The sequence below is a fragment of the Haliotis rufescens genome, unplaced genomic scaffold (assembly GCF_023055435.1).
Source record: "Haliotis rufescens isolate VD_foot unplaced genomic scaffold, xgHalRufe1.0.p SCAF_2, whole genome shotgun sequence".
Taxonomy (NCBI): domain Eukaryota; kingdom Metazoa; phylum Mollusca; class Gastropoda; order Lepetellida; family Haliotidae; genus Haliotis; species Haliotis rufescens.
In genome coordinates this window covers 2,274,257-2,298,627 of record NW_025963890.1, presented here as the reverse complement: position 1 = coordinate 2,298,627, position 24,371 = coordinate 2,274,257, and the positions used below count along the sequence as shown (strand labels likewise).

General features: G+C 41.1%; 1 protein-coding gene across 1 annotated transcript; it reads right to left on the bottom strand.

Annotated features, from left to right (window-relative positions):
- Nucleotides 1-5,536: 5,536 nt before the first annotated feature.
- LOC124114123 (regucalcin-like) lies at nt 5,537-18,935 on the bottom strand. The gene is made up of 5 exons (XM_046474686.2): nt 18,613-18,935; nt 11,816-11,995; nt 10,455-10,682; nt 8,569-8,721; nt 5,537-7,176 (listed from the first exon to the last, which is right to left on the bottom strand). Exons 1-5 carry the CDS (start codon nt 18,773-18,775, stop codon nt 6,965-6,967), a joined length of 936 nt encoding a protein of 311 aa, XP_046330642.1. The 5' UTR covers nt 18,776-18,935; the 3' UTR covers nt 5,537-6,964.
- Between the last annotated feature and the right edge of the window lie 5,436 nt (nt 18,936-24,371).

The following is a 24,371-nucleotide window of genomic DNA, read 5'->3' as shown; positions in this document are numbered from 1 at the left end:
TGGGCAATTAAAATCTGGAAAAATATATCTGTCGTATATAAACATTTAAGGCTGTCAGCATAAACCACGAAATTTACGATCTTTCAACTCTGTTTTTTTTCTCCAACTAATATTCTAATAAGAGCCCTCTATTTCTAATTTTTTTTAACCCCTGGGCGCTTATTACGTCGAATACGGTAAATTCAATGTCGGTTAGCTACATGATACCGACAGTAAACATAATTGTTTTAGAAAATATGGCGTAGAGAAATGAAACTGAAAAAATTGTGATATGTATATTACAGGTTACATACATACAGCTGCTGGGGTTTGATAAAAGTTTTCTTGGGCAACTGAAACTAAAAATGCTTTTGGTAGAATATTTTGAAAAAGGGTCACAAGGCTTTGTGGAAACTACCACACGACACACAAGACATTCTCACTGCATGATAAATCACACATGAAGAAGTTCCAGAGTTGTGAAACAAAGCAACAGCACCCAGAGATTTGGTTTGCCATTCTGTGCAGTGATCATGAATCGCTTACTGTCAGACCCGTGAAGATTCCGGGTTAGAAAAGGTCTTCAGCAACCCATACTTGCCGTAAAAGGCGACTATGCTTGTCGTAAAAGGTGACTAACGGGATCGGGTGGTCAGGCTCGCTGACTTGGTTGATACATGTCATCGATCCCAATTGCGTGGATCGATGCTCATGATGTCAATCACTGGATTGTCTGGTCCAGACTCGATTATTTTACAGACCGCCGTCATATAGCCGGAATATTGCTGAGTGCGGCGTTAAACAACAAACAAACAAACAAAACAGCTTACTGTCAACACAAACACAAAGTTCAGCTTCTTTAACCATGCGGTTAATGATATACAGGAAACGTAAGACAATGAGGCATTGCTTTATATACTCAATGGTCATAATATCATAAAATATCCACATGTATAAATATATAGTTTTTTACCATCTCAACACCAATAAATAACTCATTGTATATCATGTGCCAAAATGGTATGACAATATGGCTGAAAAGGCAAGCAAATTGGATGCGTCAAATTACAAATATATGGACAGGAATGGTGCAAACCTAGTTCTCATTTGAGGAGGTAGTTAAAATCCACAACGATAGTGCAAAGATATCAATGTAATACCACGTTCACATGCACAACATTTACTAACGTAAGTAATTTTACACATTTCTAACTATACATACGTGTGTATATGTAAATTTACTATGCGTTCAGATGAAAATCAACTTAGGTGTGTAAATAAAGTATGGAAATTGTGTAAGGCACACATATTCGTCAGTCTGTTCACGAATTTCAACACAAAACAGCTTGTTTTCCAATCAAAGTTGAATGAGAAGAGAGTTACTTCACCAAAAATTATCGCGTGAAGCAACATGTGTTTGATTTAATTTGTACACAAATGTTTGACTCCTTGAAACCAAAAGAAAACACCGTCCGCTCAACTCTGAAAATACGCATAAAAGTTGGCAATTGAACAATTGGAAAATGAACAGATTAGATTAGATCATCCTCTTACGTTGACATAAACGTTCACATTGCAACATATACACACAGTTAAAATTTACATTTACATTTGCACCTGCTCCAGACATGATACAAATTTGCTCCTGGTGTAAATATACACACATGAGTAAACGCGTTCACATGACAAGTATACTCACGTATGTATTGCTACACCCGTATGCACGTATACACACATATGTATAGAGGCGCATGTGAACGGGGTATAAGTGATCGGTTTAAACCACATCTCCCGTAAGGCAGGATTTCAGCTTAAAAATAAAATGCAAAAAACAGTTAACAAATGATGAAAGTTGTATTTTATATACTAAAATTGATTTGGGAGGACATGTGGCAAACTTGTGTCCTGCACACTGTTTGACCTCTTTGAATTTGTTTGCAAAGGCGACTCCTGAATAACTACCTGGTTACAAGAGCTCACGAACATTACACTTTCTTCTACACAGTATACTAAGCATGACAAGTTGGTTGTCATGAAACTTCCATAACATCACCAACAACCAGGAGTTGTCTCCTCTTGACGACGAAATCCATATACCCATAAATAGTCTAGGTGGCCCACAAATGTCCTGGCGCTGTATATCACTATGAAATAAAGTTCCACATAGATCCTTGTTATTCTTCATAATACACAGCGATGTGAACACCCCTTCCTGGAACTTGATATACGTGTTTGACTTCTTCATAGACATTGTATTCAGCATATCCATCAGAATGAATGCAATAGCTTCCTTAATCTGTGACCACTCTGCAGGTGGGTGGTTGGTTGAGTGGGTGGTTGGTTGTGTTGGTGGTTGGTTGAGTGGGTAGTTGGTTGTGTGATTGAGTTGGTGGTTCATTGAGTGGGTGGTTGGTTGAGTGGGTGGTTGGTTGAGTGGGTGGTTGGTTGAGTGGGCAGTTGGTTGAGTGATTGAGTTGGTTGAGTTGGTGGTTGGTTGAGTTGGTGGGTGGTTGTGTGGGTGGGTGGGTGTTTGAGTGGGTGGTTGGTTGAGTGGGTAGTTGGTTGAGTGATTGAGTTGGTTGTTAAGTGAGTGGGTAGTTGGTTGAGTAGAAGGTTGGTTGAGTGAGTGGGTGGTTGGTTGTGTGAGTGGTTGTGTGGGGATTGAACCTGAACATTCGGTGTGACGGTCGAGTGATTTAACCACTGGGCTACCTCACTGTCCCACTGTCAGTATTGATCTTCAAATATTTCTTCATAATGCTGAGTATTGAAGCACTGACCAAATAATATCAACTATCAAATATCAACAATATTTCTTCAACTGCAACAGTGAATGTCATATGAAATATTGTGTTACATTGTTGCAATACATAAGAGTTAAACTGCGTTACACAATGTTTCACTCAGATCCTGCACACGTCTTCTCATATATTATTCATGCCATGCACAGTTTTCCATTTTTTAAATAAAAAGATAAACGTTCCATTTTAAAAATATGGCTACAAACATGAACATAAAGCATCGGGATATTCAAGTATGTTGTATCTGAGAACAGCAGTCATCAGTGGATGACATGTCACCTCCCTCACCTGGTCCGTCATTGTTTTCTAAGATCAACACAAAATGAAGTCCTTAAGACCAAAAGGCACGACGTTCTCAGAAAAATAATTTGAACAGTATTTGCTTGCCCTAAAAATAATTTATTAAAGCAGAACTACCATGAGACATGACTTTGGTTTATAATGTATGCTCATGGCAAGGACTAAATCCAAGAGCTTATACATGTATGGAGAAACAGTTATGAAAGTATAAATAACTAGATCATGTTCCTACTCATAACAACAGGTGTCTCCCCTACCCCTTAATTTTTCTACATTAGTTGTTATTCTTAATGTGATTGCGAATCTCAAAAAACAATAATTGCAAAATAAGTACCGATTCTGATTAATGCATTAACGAAGCAGCATTACTGTGGATCATGTTGGTGACATGTTGACTCTTTATGGCAGATAAGACTATTGGAATTGTAACAGCAGTTTGGGTGTTTGACTGTATTGTGCAAGAAGATCGCACGTCTTCGACATCTCGCAGGTAGTGACTGGCGAACACAGTGTCAGATCGCCAGAAACAGCTTTCCATAATGGCGTGTATGGAGCAGTTGCTGTGAAGCGCCATGGTGGATGCGACCGTCCGTATCTTGTGCTCCGTGCGCTTCCTGCTCGAACATACCCGTGTCACGTCTTGTGCGTGGATCTCGCTGATAAGCGCCGCCGTGGAGAGAGCGAGGAGGAAGATTGTCTTTTTCGTCAGTTTGTAGAAAGACGCCGAAAGAAGTGGCTCAAGGGGCCTCTCAAGCAGGTGAGGACTACATTCAGGTCCCAGGTTAGGGGTATGAACTTAGCCTTCTGGTCTTCCAATCGGAAGGTGCGAAGTAAAGCTTCCTGAAGTTCCGGAATTTTCGTCATTTTACGATCTTCCGGAATCGCCAAGACGCAGTTGAGGGCCACGAGGTACGTCGTGATGGTGCTGCCCTTTAAACGCCGTCTGTGACGCAGGAACAGCAGGAACTCAGCCAGGAATTGAGGAGACGCAGAGGTGGGATCCTGAGGTTTTTCTATGCAAAAACCTTTAAAGGAAAGCCACTTGTCATCTAGAGACTCCTGGCAGATGGTCGATGGGCCAGTGTAATGGCCGTCGCCGCCCTGACCCAGTGACCTTTGGCACTTAGGGCCCTTTGTAAATGGACCAGACGTGTAGATGGAACTTGTCTGGTGCCGGATTTCCTTTTGGCTGACGATAGTAAATCACATTTTAAATTTGTGATCAGAATCTGAAAGCAATTGGTGAATATTCCTCATTTTAAGGGTTTTTTAAAACTATATAATAACTCATGTCCCCTCAACCAGAAGTGGGATAACACCTTTAAAATCTACAACTAATGGAAACTAAAGGTTTCTTCTTGACTGATGATAATAAATACCATTTCAAACTTGTGAATTGAATCTGAATGGTATGGGTCAATATTGCTAATTTTAAGAGATGTTTTACTGTGTCATTATTCATATCACCTTGACCAGAAATAGGATGACACCTTTAAAAACTACAGCTAATAGAATCTTAAGATTTCCTTTAACATCAGAAGCTTGTGAGCAGAATCTGAATGCTATTGGTGAATATTGCTAATTTTGAGAAATTATTGGCCATATTACTCACATCCCCTCGACTAGAATTGGCATAAATGTAATGTAGTGTCATTCACATTTCAAGAGAAGTGGAGGTGATTGTGCTGTTATTAACTGTTTGTCAATTAAATACATAGTTGCTTGCGACACATATAATTCACTATGGTGTTTATCCCAGTTCTGGTCGCTACACAGCGGCTTTCTTTCTGTTTGCGTTCGCAATGAACGTACGCTGCGCACTGCTGCTAAATATAGCCGCTCTCAGTCACCTGACTGCTAACCCTTACCCGGAATGTAACCACGTGATCAAAACTCAATGATCGCGTTTATCGCTTGCAAAATGGATATTTTTTTCAAAGCGCACTTTACAAATTGTGGCATTACTAAAAGTATATTCTTAATGGCCGGCTTCCACTTTATAAGTATTAGAACAAACGCAGCTATATTCAGTAAGGATAAGATACATGGATGAACATCTTCTTTAATACAATTAGGAGCGACGTTTGGGTGTAGGTTCTAACACCGTTATCAAGCAAATTATGGATGAACAACTTCTTTAATACAATTAGGAGCGACGTTTCGGTGTAGATTCTAACAAAGTTATCATCGCTTGCTTGATAACGGTGTTAGAACCTACACCGAAACGTCGCTCTTAATTGTATTAAAGAAGTTGTTCATCCATAAATCTTATCCATACTTAGTACGCCAACTTCAAAATGCCTCTCAAACAAGAAGTTGTATTCGTCACCTAATAATCCGTGATATTGCTGGAATATTGCTAAAAGCGGCGTAAAACCAAACTCACTCACTCACTCAAGTCAGACATATGTAAGTATATCTAATAAATTGAAGTTCCCCTAAGTATAACAAAACTCTTTAAAAAACACTTGATTTTATTCACGCTAAAACATCTCTACCGTATCAGACCACTAGAATTCGCAGCTGTCAGGGAGACCGGGGACACATTTAACACGGGCAGTTTATATTCATGCAAATCAATGCCAGAAACACTCTCGCCAAGTTAGTTTAACATCATCATACTGGCTTTAAAATTCATTTCATTTGAGGTTCCATTTACCGTCGATACATAACTTTTTCGCATGAAATGCGATGCTAGCAAGTGTTGTACCCAATCATGGTTCAATTGTAACGGGTGGATGGATCAAATGTAACACACAAGGGTCAAATGTAACAAACCGTGTATTATTGAAAATACACTAAAATAGAACTGTGAAACTGATTAATCTTGTTTGAACTGGAAACAAATGTACAGTCATCACATATCGTCAACTGAAGAATCCTTGTATTGATGACACTCTTCATTAGCCCAATATTTGCATGAAGAACATTGTACCCATTCTTCACCTGGACGACTATTTGAAAACTTGTCGCACCAAACCAAGAAAATGTTCATTTCGGAATCAGAATCACTGTCAGAATCGTACTTAACAAGCTTCTTCCTTTGTTTAAATACGCCAGACGTTTTAGTTTTAGTTTTTGTTTTTGTTTTTTCTTTTCTTTTGTCTTTAGTTTCATTTCTAACAGGATCCGTTTGACAGGCGTGTCATTCAGAAATTGGGATATCTTTCTTTTTTGTCCTCCCTTTGGTTTAATAACTTCCGGTGAGAAAGGAATTGGACCCAAAGTCCCAGGGACAGAATCATAAGGGTGAGGTGAGATGAAATGGGGTTTAACGTCGTGCTCAAGATTATTGCACTTGTATAGCGACGGGCATGTAACAGATCTACCACATAGGGCAGTTCAAAATATGGCGCCATGTAACAAGTTTCCATTTAAAAAGTTTAATAACACAATTTGCAACATACGTCCGGTGACAAAAACGTTATGGTATTTATAGAGTTTTTTTACTTCCCTGAATAAAATTTGAATTTTGTTCACTGCTTCTTTTCTTGTGGACTGCTCCATTAAACCTGGATGTCCTTGGCGGGAAGGCTAAGGGAAGTAGCTCTACATTGCCTAACATTTGCTATAGCTTATTTTCTGAGAGTAATGTCCATTGTTACAAATGCCCCGTGTTACATTTGTCCCCGGTCTTCCCTACACAGACATCTTTACTGACCAACATATCCTACCGACTTTAGTGTCACGTGATCACATAAACTCCGCCCATCGTACACTTCCGTCCATCGGATCTACAACTAATTGATGAAGAATATGTTGATTTTGCAAAGATTGGGTGAGTGGTTTTATTTTTCACATAATATGATCCTAGAAAGGTTTTCATTCGAGCTGACTAACTATATCGATCTATAATACAGAGACCAATGCTTTATCTTTCCCTTTCAGCCTTCGTACACATTGGCTGGCAGACCTTTACAACCAAGGCCGGTAACTCTAAACAGTGACCCTGCCAGACCCTGTGTTGTCGCGAACTCTTCGTCTGTGACGCCTCTTCTGCTGGTGGTCACATACAGCTGGTCTAGGTTCGAACCTCCCCAGCACACCGACGTTACTCTCTCGGCGTTTGGGATTTCCACCGTTTGTAGCATTGATCCTGCAATTGAGGTTATTCTCAAAGAAACAGTTAAACTACACCGCCCGGCTAAAGAAAGTATATACCCTTGTTTGATGGTACTGTATTGAACACGGGTATCATAATTGTGTTTTGGACCTTAAGTTTGCAGTGTTTCGTTGACTTTTCACCCTAGTAACTTTTGATAACGATTGTAGTTTTTTAGGCAAGTCCAATTTTCAAGGGTATACTTTCTTTTGCCCGGCCGTATAATACCTTTGCAGCTGTGACCCTCAAGGATTTCCACCCGTTGTAGCATCGATCCTGCAGTTAGGGTTCTTATTATTATTTAAATTAACTAGTTCCTTTATGGTGTAAAGTAGGGTTGGGAGAGGGTGAGGTTTGCTGCTGGATAAATATCGTTTTACCCTGCATTCATCATCATTATTCCATCCATATGTCCCTCAACATAATGTAACAATGTGGAAAACCGAAACAGTAATTTCGGCCTGAAAACTTAAGAGACATGTTATTTTTATAACTCAAAATTCATTTTTAATGCGAATCTGTTCTTCTTGACACTCTCAACAATTAGCAACACATGTGGTTCGTTATTTGCACATGTTACCTAAACAACAAAAATGTTTCATCATTTTGCAAACAGTACTACAGGCATATACTATGTAAATATTTCTATTGCAAAAATCTGCATTCGTGTCTTTTTATAAAAAATTCTTTAATCTGGGTAACATTTGTTGACCATATTTGGTGTAGAACAAAAGGGAAAATCCCAAAACGGAATGTCTTCTTAGAGAAGATTCGCAACGAGCTACTCATCATTAGTGTCACCAGTCCCGAAATGTTGCTTACGCTGTCAGTACATAAAGAGCTATCCATCCAAAACTCAAAATTTAGTGTTGTAAATTGTCTCTTGTTGTTTCACTAAAATTCGTGTGAAAATGGTACCTCTTTTGAAACCAACCAGTGGCGTTGCTAGAGAAGGGACTGAAAGAAGGAAACTAACTAGATATTTAAGTTAATTGCGTGTGCGCCTTAAACGATTTTACAGTGAAACCCCATTTATCCACACCGGATAGTCTCAGTGAAGTTGTCCGGTTTAACAAAGTTCCGGGTTACCGAATAGTATTTAGTACTAATGTCCCTAAACTGTACATAGACGTTCCCTAAGTTATCACCTAACATTGGTTTGTTTGTTGTTTGTAAATAATCGAGTCTGGACCAGACAATCCAGTGATTGATATCATGAGCATCGATCTACGCAATTGGGATTCGATGAGATATATCAACCACGTCAGCAAGCCTGACCAACCGATCGCCTTAGTCGGTCTTACGACAACAATAGTCGCCTGTTACGGCAAGTATGGGTCACTAGCTTTGGTTCCATGTTAAAATATTACATGAAAGAGTACGAACCTGTTTCCGGATCGAAGCGAGCCACACAGGAGCCGAAGTAGCAAGCCACCCACAGTTTCCCCTGGGTGTCCACCGTCATGCCGTCGGGGAAGGGGGGTGGGCTGCCTCGGAACTCGGGGAACGTGTCAAAATCTACACACACGCGTCGATTAGCTGAAACACATAGAATCGTATGCAAACACAAATTGTTTCTAACATACAAGATTAATAGAATTGTTTTCAATACTGTCGGTATGACCTGTACAGTGAGTGGGTAGTTGGTTGAGTGAGTGATTGGTTGAGTGATTGAGTTGGTTGTTAAGTGAATGGGTGGTTGGTTGAGTGAAAGGTTGGTTGAGTGGGTGGTTGGTTGTGTGAGTTGTCGAGTTAGTGGTTGGTTAAGTGGTTGAGTTGGTGGCTGGTTGTGTGGGTGGGTGGTTGGTTGAGTGTATAGTTAAGTACCGGTAGTTGGTTGTGTAGGTAGTTGTGTGGTTGAGTGGCTGGTTGGCTATGTGGGTTGGTGGTTGGTTGAGTGATTGAGTTGGTGGTTAAGTGACTGGGTGGGTGGTTGGTTGAGTGGTTGGTTGGTTGAGTGATTGAGTTGGTTGTTAAGTGACTGGTTGGGTGGTTGGTTGAGTGGTTGAGTTGGTGGTTGGTTGAGTGTGTGTGTGGTTGTTTGTGTGTGTGTGTGTGTGTGTGTGTGTGGTTGAGTGATTAAGTTGGTGGTTAAGTGACTGGTTGGGTGGTTGGTTGAGTGGTTGAGTGGTTGGTTGGTTGAGTGATTGAGTTGGTGGTTAAGTGACTTTGTGGTTAGTTGGTTGAGTGGTTGAGTTGGTGGTTGGTTGAGTGTGTGGGTAGTTGTGTGGGTGGGTGGGTGGTTAAGTGGGTGGTTGGTTGAGTGATTGAGTTGATTGTTAAGTGAGTGGGTAGTTGGTTGAGTGGGTGGCTGGTTGAGTGAGTGTTTGGTTGTGTGACTGGTTGTGTGGGGATTGAACCTGAACCTTCGGTGTGACGGTCGTGTGATTTAACCACTGGGCTACCTCACCGTCCCACTGTCAGTATTGATCTTCAAATATTTCTGCATAATGCTGAGTATTGAAGCACTGACCAAATAATATCAACTATCAAATATCAACAATATTTCTTCAACTGCAACAGTGAATGTCGTATGAAATAGTGTGTAACATTGTTGCAATACAGAAGAGTTAAACTGCGTTACACAATGTTTCACTCAGATCCTGTATACGTCTTCTCATATATTATTCACGCCATACACGGTTTTCCATTTTTTAAATAAACGTTCCATTTAAAAAATATGGTTACAAACATGAACATAAAGCATCGGGATATTCAAGTATGTTGCATCTGAGAACAGCAGTCATCAGTGGATGACATGTCACCTCCCCTTAATTGTTTTCTAAGATCAACACAAAATTTATCGGTATGACCTGTACAGTCCCAACCAATGTTTGTGTGTTGTTTAAAGTTCAACTATAAGACGGAACAGACAATATAAGTCTGGAACAGACAACCAAGTGATTGTCACCGTGAGCATCGATCTAGTCGATTGGGATACGATGCAACCAAGTCAGCGAGTCTGACCACCCGATCCAGTTAGTCACCTCTTACGGTAAACAAGGGTAGCTGAAAACCTATCCTAACCCAGATCTTCACGGGAATCAGCCCATGTCATTTATCCAGGCACATTCACCTATAAAGTGACATGTTATTTGTTCAATACATGGCATAACGCCATTAATTAGAAATTTAAAAAGCTCTCTGGACATTGAATACTCTTAAAAGAAAATGTTGGGTTTATTGCAATATTCAGTATAGGTCTTAAAAAGCAAAGCATCTCAACTGATCAGACACCATCTTTACGTCAACAAGCGATAACAAGTACTGACCAAGGTCACCTGTCTCAAGGTCGAAGTCAAACATATCCACTCTCCGTGTCGGTGAATCTATGTAGAACATTGTCTTATTATTTTCTGACCACGTCAAGCCGTTGGACAATGTCACTTCCTTGATTTTCTGGGTTATCTTTCCCCCAAGGTCAAGGCTGTATAGAGAGCCTCTCTTTGGAATATAGTTCGGGCGGGTAGACGCTGGTTCAACGGGAGGTCCCATGGTCCCTGGTGAGTAAGAGGGTTATGAAAGCCACTGTCGCACTAGGTTTTATAATGTATAACTACGGGTTAATGTCTGAGAAGAATTCTTACCATGTCTGTCCAGAAAACCTCGGACTGATCTCCAGTAACTTAATAATGTTTTGGGGAACGGACGGCGCTGTCGTCTAGGACGCAATTCGTTGTGCTGAGTTGCGTCCCTTGGGCACGCCATAAACCTATATTTGTGGGTTCGAATCCCGGTTCGCCACGGTTATTTGTGTAGGTTTGTCAGCACCATACCTGTGCTTGTGGTTTCACCGAAGTGGTAAACGTCTGAGACCTTCACTTCGGGCCTTCCTCCTACATTAAGCTGACATGTCGTGATATAACTGGAATACTGTTAGAAGCAAGGTTAAAACCATCTCACTCACTCATAATGTTTCCATCATAATGTTTTCTCAACTCATCCCTTTCTGTTTTCTGATGTGATTAGAAATGCGTAATATTGCCTACACATCCCTTTTCATATATTGTATGCAATGTTCTTGAATAAACTGACTTTGTTCTGATATCACTGGATATCGTACTACTGTTTGTAGAACTGACTATAACCGAGGAAGAGTTATTAAAGAAAGATGATAAGTTATCTTACCTTACGACCGTGTTTATCGCACATGACTCAGAATTAAAAATTGCAGACTATTATTTTGAAGATAGGTAAGTATTTTCTACATTCTTTGTTTTCTTTTTTCATGATCGAAACATTCCCACTGTCGACATCAATAACTGATATTGATGAAACCCTGTGAACATCGGCAAGTAATTGCATAGCATAATGTCATGGATATATTTGCAATACTTCACGATGTTCGCTTCTGCATCAGAATGTATAGGATGAAGCAGAGGGCTTGTAACTAAAAAAATAGCAGCAAGATATATGGTAACAACCTGAGCCATCCTTTTATATACACTAAACTACGTTTATAACGAATTAACGGATATAACGAACTATGGTTATAACGAACTACAATTAGTGGTCCCTTTGAGTTCGTTATAACCGTAGTTTACTGTAGTATTATGGCACCGATAGTGACACTACATCTTGCTACTAAGCTGTGCGCTACAAGCCCACGTGGGATAAAGTCATCTCTCTTCACCTGCCCACAGCCTGCCACTGGCGTCACACTTGCCATCGTTGATCCTGTTGCCAGATCCGACGTCCACCTCGCCGAGAGACGTCACAGTCTGCTTGTCCCAGTCCAGAAGGGACAGACTACGCCCTGCGGCAATCACATACCCACCTTTCTTCCGGGGAACAACGAATCCAACAGGGGCACCTGTCAACACACATATATGATTGGTCTCCAATACGTTATCTAGAGGGTGCGCCATATGCCATTACGGGTTCCCATGCGAACAAACGTATTACTTAAAACAAAACTCTTCTGGATTAAATTAAAAACGGTCGATTGTACATTGTTCCCTAAGTAGGTTATCTCCCATTACGTAGTTAGACAGCCAGTTGTCAGACTCTGAAGTAGGGGATTAATTAGGGCAGTACCCACAACAATGGTACAGTCCTACTCAGTGAACTAATTAGGCATGTCTCAAGGTTCATTGTTTGATCTTTCTCTACTTATTTTCTACTTATTTATTGTTACAGTTATTTACTAGATTGCTACTCCAGTTGCTACTCCAGTTGCATGTTGTACTCTGATTATAAGTTATTATGTTAATCCAATATGTAGAGTTTAATCTTTAAAACTTGTGGAAAATGAAGAACTTCTCAACTAGACTACTACTCAAGTTACACTTGCACTTAGCTGCTTGTTATATACACAGTAAAAAAAGTGTTGCACCCCCACATTAATACGTTTGATACATCACAACATTTAAAACGCCCGACTCTGGTTTTAATGGTAGGTATTCCTTGGGGATCTGATGTTAAATGTGTAATGTTTTCGGAGGGAAGATGATCACCAAAACGTAGCAATCAGCACGTGAATTGCATGGTGCATGACATTTGCAGATTGCAGTATCTTCTTAAGCTCAACATCGCCTATAAAAGATGTTCTCTGACAGCCCAGTTTATTGTAACCCACAATGCCGGGTAGACGATTGTCAGAAGCAGTCAAGTGGCAGATTATTGGCCTTCATGGAGCAGGTCTTTCGTTCAAGGAGATTGGCAGAAGAACCGGACATCACTACTCAACAATAAGCCGTTTGGTCAGAAAACACGCACAAACTAATGATGTAAGGAATCGCAGACCCTCTGGCAGACCACGTAAGACCACAGTTAGAGATGACAGAGCGTTGTTGAGGGTGGTAAGGCGTCATCCATTTGCTACAAGCACAACCTTGAAACGTCTTTGGCTTCCTCGTCAAGAGTTCAGTACCCAGACCGTGAGAAATCGTCTTAAAGCTGCAGGGTTGAAGTCCAGAAGGGTTATCAAGCGACCTAAACTCACAGACAACCACAAACGACTACGTCTAGCCTGGTGTAGACTGAGACAGAACTGGAACTTGAGGTCCTGGAGAAGAGTCCACTGGTCGGACGAAAGCAGGTTCCTTCTGCATGTTGTGGATGGCAGAGTGAGAGTATGGAGGCGTCCTGGAACAGCTTATACTGCAAGAAACATCATGCCAACTGTACCATATGGAGGTGGATCTGTTATGGTCTGGGGATGCTTCTCATTTGATTGTAAGCTTGATTTAGTGACCATTCGAGGCAACTTGACAGGGGAGCGCTACATCCAAGAGGTGCTGAATCCAGTTGTGGTGCCCCATTTTGACAATCATCCACTGGCCACCAGACCGATATTCATGGATGACAATGCCAGACCACATCGTTCACGAGCTGTGACCCAGGTTATCCAAAACAATGCTCTGACGCAGATTCCATGGCCAGCAATGAGTCCAGATCTGAATCCTCTGGAACATGTATGGGACATTTTGGGACGCCTGATTTATCGTCGGGACCCTCCTCCACAGAACTTGCGTGAATTGGAAGCAGCATTACACGAGGAGTGGCAGCGATTCCAACGTCTGGTGAGGAGTATGAGACGAAGACTTCAAGCTGTGATCCAAGTGCTTGGTGGAAGTTCTCGATATTGACTTACTGTGTTCGTCAAATCTCCATATGACATTCTGACCCTATTGGATGAATTTGGTCACTAAACATTATTGAGATGTCACCATACTTAATGCGTCTTCGTTGTTCGTGCATTTTTCGTAAAAGTTCAGCATGAGATTATTACATGCCATAAGGTCATGGAATACCCCATTTAAGTTCATTGTATAGACAATACACTGGTTTGTTGGTATACACGAAATCCTGGTTATAATATTAATTCGGTTATCTTTACACCCTTTCAAAACACCCCTCCATGAAAAAGTATAGGGGGTGCAACACTTTTTTTACTGTGTATAATAACATTCTTAATATAAAACAATTAATCTTTTACTATCAATTTGTCAGAGTCTACTCAGTTTAACCAACTGTGATATAAATATCATTACTGGCAGATCATGGTAGCATTATCAGAATGGCTGGGTTAAGGAAAGTGGAATATATTATGTCACAGAGAGGCACACCTCAGATTCTTCTGGATGGATATCTCTACAACCGAAATCGAGAAAGACAGACCAGCACCCACTGGAGGTGTGTTATCAAGACCTGCACTGGCAGATGCACAACAAATGACGACTTCCTCCGGAACCAGACTCAGCACAACCATCCACCAGAACATGTCAACAAACTCAAGTTCCTCGGCACACTTCGTAAGCGCGCCCGTGAAGAAACAACCAAGATGCACTCCCTCTACAATGACCAGCTAGCACAAGAAGATGACAACGAGATACCCCTTCTGCCTTCCTTCTCCAGCGTCAGCAGTGCCCTTTACAGACAGCGCCGCAACACCATGCCTGCTCTCCCCAGAATCTCTCAGATGTTGATCTTGTTGATGTTGATTTTATGAACGTTTATAAAATAAGTACATCTGACTTAACACGTCTTTTTGTTTTGTTATATCTTGATGTTTAGCTATGGGTCATTCCATTATCAATCAAGGTAACAGCATTGCACTTTGTTGTGCACTCAACCAGAAAAGTTGTTATTTTAAGGTGTCTAACAACTGGCTGTCTAACTAATGGGAGGACACCCCTAAGTAGGAGAGACAACGTTTATATTGTATTTGACATGCAAACAAACAAGAATGAAATAATCATATCCCCCGCCAATATGGCATGTCCGGTTGTGTGGAGCAATACCGCCATTTCCAGTCTAAGTCAAAGTCGTTGCCAATGGAATCTCGAAAAATCATTTTTTTTAAATTGCCAAACTTTCAAAAGGCACCACATCACCACGAGACCTATCTATGTGTCCTGTTTGCTTAAGGCATCAATTTGTTTAGTTCTGCTCCGGAAACGAAACATGGCGGACGAACAGACGGAAGGCGCCCAGAATTACCAGGGGCGTTCAATACGTTTTGCGATTTGCTCATTTGTGTTTACACAAACAATGTCAACTTGTGGCAGGCGTGACACTAGTCATAACATTTGGTTGACACGTATCATAACAAGTTCCAGGCACATCAATAAGTTAGATGTGATGGCTTCATTCACCTAAGGGTGGTCACAATCATGGATTCTCTCAAACATGAACAACGCGTTGTAATAAAGTTCCTTACCAAGGAGGGATACAAAGCAAAAGAAATCCACGTTCGCATGTGTAAAGTGATGGGTAAGGATGCTCCTGACTATTCCACAGTTTGCCGTTGGTCTCTACAGTTTAAATGTGGTAGGGAGTCCATAGACGATGACCCAAGGTCAGGAAGGCCTTCAGATCCCACCCAACCGGAAACCATTACTGCTATAGAAAGAAGAATTTTGTCTGACCGACGAGTGAAGGTATCTGAACTTTCTAGGGAATTCCAAATATCAGTTGGAACTGATGTAACCATTATTCATGAGCATCTTGGTATGCCCAAGGTATCTGCAAGATGGGTACCTAGAAACCTCAGAGCTCAAGATCGCCATCAGAGAACTGAAGTTGTCGAGACCTCCTGGATCTCTATACTGCTGATGAAGCCGGATTTCTTTCTCGTCTAGTGACAGGTGATGAAACATGGATCAACCACTGGGACCCAGAAACTAAATTGGAATCCATGCAATGGAAGCACCCCAATTCTCCGCCTCCGAGGAAGTTTCGCACTCAACCATTGGCTGGCAAGGTAATGGCCACCATATTTTGGGATGCAAAAGGCATATTATTGATTGATTACATGCCACCAAAAACTACGATCAATGGACAGTATTATGCTAATGTAATGAAAGAATTGCGAAAATCTATTCGCATGAAACGCCGTGGGATGTTTACAGTTAACACGTGGTATTCTACTTTTGCATGACAACGCTCCGGTTTACAAGTCGAGAATTGCACAGGCCGCTATATGTGAATGTGGATTCGAACAGTTAAATCACCCACCCTACAGCCCAGACTTAGCCCCCAGTGACTATTTCCTGTTCCGGCAAATGAAATCTGCCCTACGTGGAAGACGCTTCCAGGATGACGAGGACATTAAGGCTGCCACAGTGGCGACTATAGACCACCTACATATGCATCAACTTGTATTATAAACTATGACAATAAAAATGATAGTATATGAATAAACTGGAACTAAAAACATAAATGTTCTCAGTTTTCCAGGTTTAAGATTCAATGAGGACAGATACAAACACATGTTGGTTTGCGGGAGAAACATGGACAGGTGTTTATCTTTACTATTCGGATTTTGTATTTCCTGTCGCAGGGTTTGGAAAGTAAATGCAATATTGAATCATTTTCTATTTTACCATATTTAGTTGCAACAAAGGTGATTGGTCGGTACTTCTATATATACACAGTAAAAAAAGTGTTGCACCCCCTATACTTTTTCATGGAGGGGTGTTTTGAAAGGGTGTAAAGATAACCGAATTAATATTATAACCAGGATTTCGTGTATACCAACAAACCAGTGTATTGTCTATACAATGAACTTAAATGGGGTATTCCATGACCTTATGGCATGTAATAATCTCATGCTGAACTTTTACGAAAAATGCACGAACAACGAAGACGCATTAAGTATGGTGACATCTCAATAATGTTTAGTGACCAAATTCATCCAATAGGGTCAGAATGTCATATGGAGATTTGACGAACACAGTAAGTCAATATCGAGAACTTCCACCAAGCACTTGGATCACAGCTTGAAGTCTTCGTCTCATACTCCTCACCAGACGTTGGAATCGCTCCATGGGCAGCTGCTGCCACTCCTCGTGTAATGCTGCTTCCAATTCACGCAAGTTCTGTGGAGGAGGGTCCCGACGATAAATCAGGCGTCCCAAAATGTCCCATACATGTTCCAGAGGATTCAGATCTGGACTCATTGCTGGCCATGGAATCTGCGTCAGAGCATTGTTGTGGATAACCTGGGTCACAGCTCGTGAACGATGTGGTCTGGCATTGTCATCCATGAATATCGGTCTGGTGGCCAGTGGATGATTGTCAAAATGGGGCACCACAACTGGATTCAGCACCTCTTGGATGTAGCGCTCCCCTGTCAAGTTGCCTCGTATGGTCACTAAATCAAGCTTACAATCAAATGAGAAGCATCCCCAGACCATAACAGATCCACCTCCATATGGTACAGTTGGCATGATGTTTCTTGCAGTATAAGCTGTTCCAGGACGCCTCCATACTCTCACTCTGCCATCCACAACATGCAGAAGGAACCTGCTTTCGTCCGACCAGTGGACTCTTCTCCAGGACCTCAAGTTCCAGTTCTGTCTCAGTCTACACCAGGCTAGACGTAGTCGTTTGTGGTTGTCTGTGAGTTTAGGTCGCTTGATAACCCTTCTGGACTTCAACCCTGCAGCTTTAAGACGATTTCTCACGGTCTGGGTACTGAACTGTTGACGAGGAAGCCAAAGACGTTTCAAGGCTGTGCTTGTAGCAAATGGATGACGCCTTACCACCCTCAACAACGCTCTGTCATCTCTAACTGTGGTCTTACGTGGTCTGCCAGAGGGTCTGCGATTCCTTACATCATTAGTTTGTGCGTGTTTTCTGACCAAACGGCTTATTGTTGAGTAGTGATGTCCGGTTCTTCTGCCAATCTCCTTGAACGAAAGACCTGCTCCATGAAGGCCAATAATCTGCCACTTGACTGCTTCTGACAATCGTCTACCCGGCATTGTGGGTTACAATAAACTGGGCTGTCAGAGAACATCTTTTATAGGCGATGTTGAGCTTAAGAAGATACTGCAATCTGCAAATGTCATGCACCATGCAATTCACGTGCTGATTGCTACGTTTTGGTGATCATCTTCCCTCCGAAAACATTACACATTTAACATCAGATCCCCAAGGAATACCTACCATTAAAACCAGAGTCGGGCGTTTTAAATGTTGTGATGTATCAAACGTATTAATGTGGGGGTGCAACACTTTTTTTACTGTGTATAGATTCCCACACACACTGGTGGCCCTTGGGCACTATTCAGCTAATCCATCTGCACACATGGAAAGTGTTAAGTCTCCTTATTTATAAAGGTTAGTATATCACTATTCGACCTGGATTCACTATAGACGCTGTTGAGCGCTGTTTACACTTCACTTGACCCACCTATTCACTGCCCGGTACTTTTGTTTTGTTTGTTGTTTAACACCGCACTACAGGTATTCCAGCTATATGACGGCGGTCTGTAAATAATCGAGTCTGGACCAGACAAGCCAGTGATTGATATGATGAGTATCGATCTACGCAATTTGGATACGATGACATGCATTAACCAAGTCAGCGAGCCTGATCACCCGATCCGCATCTTACAACAAGCACAGTCGTCTTTAATGACAAGCATGGTTGCTGAAGACCTATTCTACCCCGGAGTTTCACGGGTGCCCGGTACCTACCCACGTGTACCTTCGACTGTTGCCCGGTGCCCGGATGATACTTAAGCACATCTCCCGCCATGATGTCCACAAACACCAGCGTCTGGGTGTCCCCCTCCCAGTGCGGACCCTCCCCTTGCGTAGACGTCACATTCTTCAGGACGACTTCAACCTTTGGCGACATGGTGGTCGGCGATACTGACACAGAATGAATGAACACGGGTTGCAAGCAGTCTCTGTGTGGAGCAGTCGGTCGAACGAAGGGTCCCTTAAAATTATCAACGTGCAGCTAACCTTGACATGCTGACAGATCACAAGCACTTATCTACAAACTGTAATGCGCCTGTTCGCCATCTCGCCTGTACGTGAGTGAACACAGTGTTACGCCAAGGCCGATTCCCGATCACTGTTGACATAATGCCATGTAAACACACGGAGTAGCGTCTTCGTCACATTGTCACAGGCACACGTCCGAACCTTCTGTGCTGCCAAAAGGGTTTTGTGTTGGATATATCAGGTTTTAAGTTCAGTCAGCCACAGGTGGTGACGGGGAGCGATTATAGAATATGTTCGCCACCCAATTGTGTCAAGGAATATATATGTATATATATGTGTTGTTTAACGCCGCACTCAGCAATATTCCAGCTATATGACGACAGTCTGTAAATAATCGAGTCTGGACCAGACAATACAGGGACTGACATCATGAGCATCGATCTATGCAACTGGGATACATGCTTCAACCAAGTCAGCGAGCCCGACCACCCGATCCCGTTAGTCACCTCTTACTACAAGTATAGTCGTATTTTACGTCAAGCACCTATTCTACAAGTATAGTCGTATTTTACGTCAAGCACCTTTTCTAACCCGGATCTTCACGGTCCTTAAGTGCCAGCTGTGATGGGGTAATGGTAGTTTACCCCCAGCTCTGTCCTCAGCCCTTGGACCCTTGAATGAAAATGATGGCGAACATAAACTATGGCGACTCTGCTGAGAAATTCGATTGTGAGGTATTCGGTTCCGACCACGTGATATGTGTTTCTCTGTAAGGATCAGCACACTGTTTTTAACCTCTGCTATATTCTTTCAGGGCATCCAGCATGCCAGGTGAACAGTGATTTTTCTTTTCGATGAAATAACTGAGAACAAATAATTATATTTCAAAAAGATCCAAAAAAAGGAATTAATGTTGCAAACAATGTTCTTCAATGTTTCATAACTTCCGAAATCACCAGAAACGCGTTATATAAAATTAGGACTATATAAGACCTTATACAAAATTAAAATTACCTGCCAGAAATAACATTAGAAACTGCTAGTTTCGTTGAGTTTTATCATAAGAAAATGTCGATTTAGGAAGATATGATAGGTCATTTTTTTAACTGGGTTACCGAACGAAGAACCACCAAACCAGTCGCACAACGTCCGAGCTTGCCAAAATTGGAAAATTGTGTTCACCAACCAATTTCTTGACTTCCACGGCTCCCATGCCATTGTTGTGAAAGAGTGATGTAAATGTTATCTTTTAACCAAAGTCACCAATAGCACAACTATATTAACTGACCTGACAACACTCGATATTGGCCCAGAAAACCCCACAGTGATTTATATAATAATTGCACGAGCAGAGACTCCACGTCGTCGGGGCAAGATGCCACACAGTCACCGAAGCCATTCATCTTAACACCCCGATCCATATTTCAGGGATAGACCCTAACAGTGCAGAGGTGTGTTCCGAATGGTATATTGTACAACCGCGAGACTTTCCGTAAACGTGGAAAAATACATTTCGTCAAAATATAATTCTTTAGTTTCGACTGATAAGCGTTTAAATCAAATGTTAAATATAACAACTGGTTTGAAATTTGTGGAATGGTGCGATTATTAATTGAAATCCGCAAATACTCCACCAAGTGTACTAAATATTCGTCTCTATCTGGGAGGGGTCCAAAATATCAAAATTCTCTCTCAGATATTTTTACTGCCTACAAAATACTATATTTAAAATGAAAAGGGGCTTGGGCCCGAACCCGTCTATGACCTGCCTTGTGTCCATAGATTTGAAGCAAAGGGAGACAACTAGAAATTGGGAAGACGCTGCCAATCAAGCATAGTTGTCGCACGTGCAGCTCACGTGCAGCTCACGTGCTCCCGTCCTCGGCGTCTGAACGTCTTGTGAACAGTGGAACTGACGTCGTCCTCGTCACAGGTGTCAAGTTACTGTCAACAAAAAATACGGTACCTGCACTATAAGGTAAATGAACTGGATTGTTGGTTTCGTGTTGCAAGAAGCACACAGAACGCCTAATGTGTTTATGAATAATTTGCATCAATGGTCAACATGGACGATCCGTGTTCTGAAGTTGAGCGAATCAGACTTCTGCTGACACATTTGGATTCAGAGAAAGGTCAGATTTGTTTGTAAATTATGTGCAAATGGTTTGGTTTGGACAAGTTAGTCGAGACACTCGGATTCACTTTAGTGATTTCAGTGATCCATTCATATTATTTCCCCCCCTTATTTGGCCTTTCACGCCCAATGTATCTGTTTCAGCGGATAATCGAGATTGATACTTCTCTGGCGTTAAAGTTTTGAATGCAGTATTTTATCTTCCAGCTGCCCGTATCCGTTGAGTTTTCACCCGTGAAGATACGGGTTAGAATAGGTTTTCAGTAACCCACGCTTGCTGTAAAAAGCAACTATGCCGTAAGAGGCGACTAACGGGATCGGGTGGTCAGGATTGGTTGATGCATGTCATCGTATCCCAATTGTGTGGATCGAAGCTCATGATGTCAATCACTGGATTGTCTGGTCCAGACAATTATTTACAGACTGCCGTCATATAGCTGGGATATTGCTGATTGCGGCATTAAACAACAAGCAAACACACGAAGAGAGAAGTTCATTTATGTTAGTACTGTTACCATTCGTACTAGGGCTGGGACGGGTAACTCAGGTACTTGGGTCGTGAGGGTTCTTAGCAGGACCCTTGTACCCACAGAACTACCCGGACCCGTGGTTAGTCATGTGATAAATTGTTTAATGACAAGAATGATCTAAGACTCTAAGGTTATACTACAAGTCACTAGTGTTCCCATTTCTTTCTGACAATGCACCCATTCCTTCTGACTTTTATATGTTTGAATAAAGATAAAACTTCATGCAGTAAACTTCAGTGTATGCATAACCAGATCATTTTATACGTGTATCTAAATACATTTTGCGAGGTAAAACGTTTCCCAATCGGACAGTTTGTAGCTATCTCTTGAGACCTACAGCTGCTACCCAGGTAGGGCCGGGTAATAGTGGGGTGGGTACCCGGGTAGTAAATTTGGACTCATCCAATCCCTTATTTGTACTGGATTTTCAATTCCTGTTGGGTACTGACGGTAGTTTGCCAGCTGGACATGATAAGAAATATTTTACGTGTGCTTCTTACACTTGTTTTCAGTCCGATCATACATCATTACATGGATTTCCTGATCTAAGTAATTTTGTGGGTGAGACAGTTGAACTTTAACCTCAGATTGGTATTCATTCATCCATGTTGTGATGAGAACAAATTATGGAATTATAATGTATGCCATTAATCATATTTTAAAGCTGTGTGTTTTAATTAGTTTTGTGATTTGAAATGAAAACAATTAGTTCATTGGCAAAAAAACATGGTAGAAAAAAAATCTAAATCACCAGTTAGACACCACCACCAGTGAAAATACAGCTATCAGTTGTTTTCTAAAAAAATCTGGTTATATTTTCATAAACCAGTAGTCCAAAATGAGCTGCATATCAGTATAATATGACCAATGGTGTCTACTCCTGCCAATTAGATTCATTTTATGGTACTTAGTTTTATTTATTTTATTTAGTTTTATTTCAGGTTTTTCATCATTGCATTGCAAAGTCACTTTGGAGATAAATATTTTTATCATATAATGGGTAGGTTTCTCGGCAGGATAAAGCCAATGGATTAACACGATATCCGTTGGGGTCATATGCGGATAGAGATGCAAATATCAAAGGTCAAGTGGGACTACTTTCACTGTTTATAAACAAACATGGCGTCGCCCTCTTCATTCGGCGATTGAGTCAGAATTAACCATCGGGAATCTGGATAAACTACAGGGATAATTGCTATCATTATCAAAAGAACAGTCTAATATACTGAAAATCAGTGTCTAACTGTGACATAGCTATGGCATTTTATAAGTTTTGGCAACTTTGTAGATATAAATTTCGAAACAATTTTGCGAGGGCACGAGGCCTAGCCAAGCGGGATCAGTAGCCATATCTGTGCTTGTAGACCTCTGCGGCTTGAAACCCTCTCCACAAATTAAAATAGTTGGATTTGGCCGAAATATGTTTGAATTGTTACCTTGTTTCGTTTTGTTGCTGTGTGTACATCAGACTACACTTCTTTACGTTATAACAGGACAGACCGACTGTCAACAACGTCTGACCGTGGCCGTGACATCTCAAAGACTAGGGTTACAGTAGCTTCCCTTTGACAAAGGGCAGTTACTCTAGCAGACAGACCGATGGATTGCCACGAAAGGCAATTAAAAACAACTGTAGTTTTGCGTATATGTTGCTTCGCCACTGTATAAGAAACAGATTTCAGTTGGAACTATGTTGGCTACTGTCACTATCCGACTGACACAACCCTGTGACGTAATAAATATTAATGCGCGCATTCCAGGAAAAGTCGCAATGTTTCGGTAATGTTTGTGAGAGAGGGAAAGCGATTTTATAGCACAGAATTAAAGATTGACATTATATGATATAGAGAATTTTATTTATAATCCAACATCATTCTTTCAACTTTTTCAATTTGTAGACAGTAATTAGCAGTGTCTTCAGTGAAAAAAGTACTGCAAACAGCTTCAGTAGCAGAGCCATTAGTGATGTAATTTGATTGTGACGTCATGGTAACCAGTGACGTCACAATGGTCTGCAAAGCATTGTGATGTAATTTCATTGCAGCGATATCTACAGTGTAGATATCGCTTGATCTCATCCAAGCATATCTCCTGTGGGAGCCAGTTTTGGACGATAAAAAGAGATTATCACGCTTGTGTGTCTGGGGATGGTAAATATCCTGTATTAGGAATAAACACTATGTATTTAGCTCACCAAGGCTCGCTAAATACAATGTTTATTCCTAATGCAGGATATTTACCATCCCCAAACACACTCGCGTGATAACCTCTATTGTTTTGTAAGATTTGTGTGATATTATGGTGAATGGATGTGTATAAATTTAATTTGAACATACGTCGCAGGGCAATAATTTTGTATCCTTGCTATTTCAATGTCACATTTTAGTATGGATATTGGCACACAATACGCACTGTTAAATTTTCAGATGAAGGTTCCATTATCAAAATAAATTACCACTCATATTTGCTTATTGTATTGAAAGATATGTACTGCATGGAAAGATTATTTCGGTTAACACCAATTACCACAACCTGGGCTTTTCTTGGGTTCGAAATACTGACTGTTTCCTTATTGCCTTTTAATGTATAAGTTAAGTCATTATTTTCTTTACTATTAAAAACAGCAAACAATTTAAAATGATATTTTTTTGTAATTCTTATTAAACATATTGTCATTTGTTTCATTGTTTGTCACATGTGTAACTTCTGGTTGTAGAAATAATGGAATATTGAATGAAGCAGCCCTACAATCACATCACATGCTCTAGTACCTGCAATATTAATGTCAGTGATAATAGCTTCATCGGAATGCTGTGGGCTAAAGTAGAGGAGCATCATGG

What these genes read in the sequence shown, in the direction of transcription:
- LOC124114123 (XM_046474686.2), bottom strand. Translation starts at nt 18,775, where the DNA reads ATGTCGCCAAAGGTTGAAGTCGTCCTGAAGAATGTGACGTCTACGCAA. An exon ending in ACAGTCGAAGGTACACGTGG is followed by an intron (nt 11,996 to 18,612) that starts GTAGGTACCGGG and finishes GTGTGTTGACAG; the next exon opens with GTGCCCCTGTTGGATTCGTT. An exon ending in CCTTGAGACAGGTGACCTTG is followed by an intron (nt 8,722 to 10,454) that starts GTCAGTACTTGT and finishes TATGTGTTTCAG; the next exon opens with CTAATCGACGCGTGTGTGTA.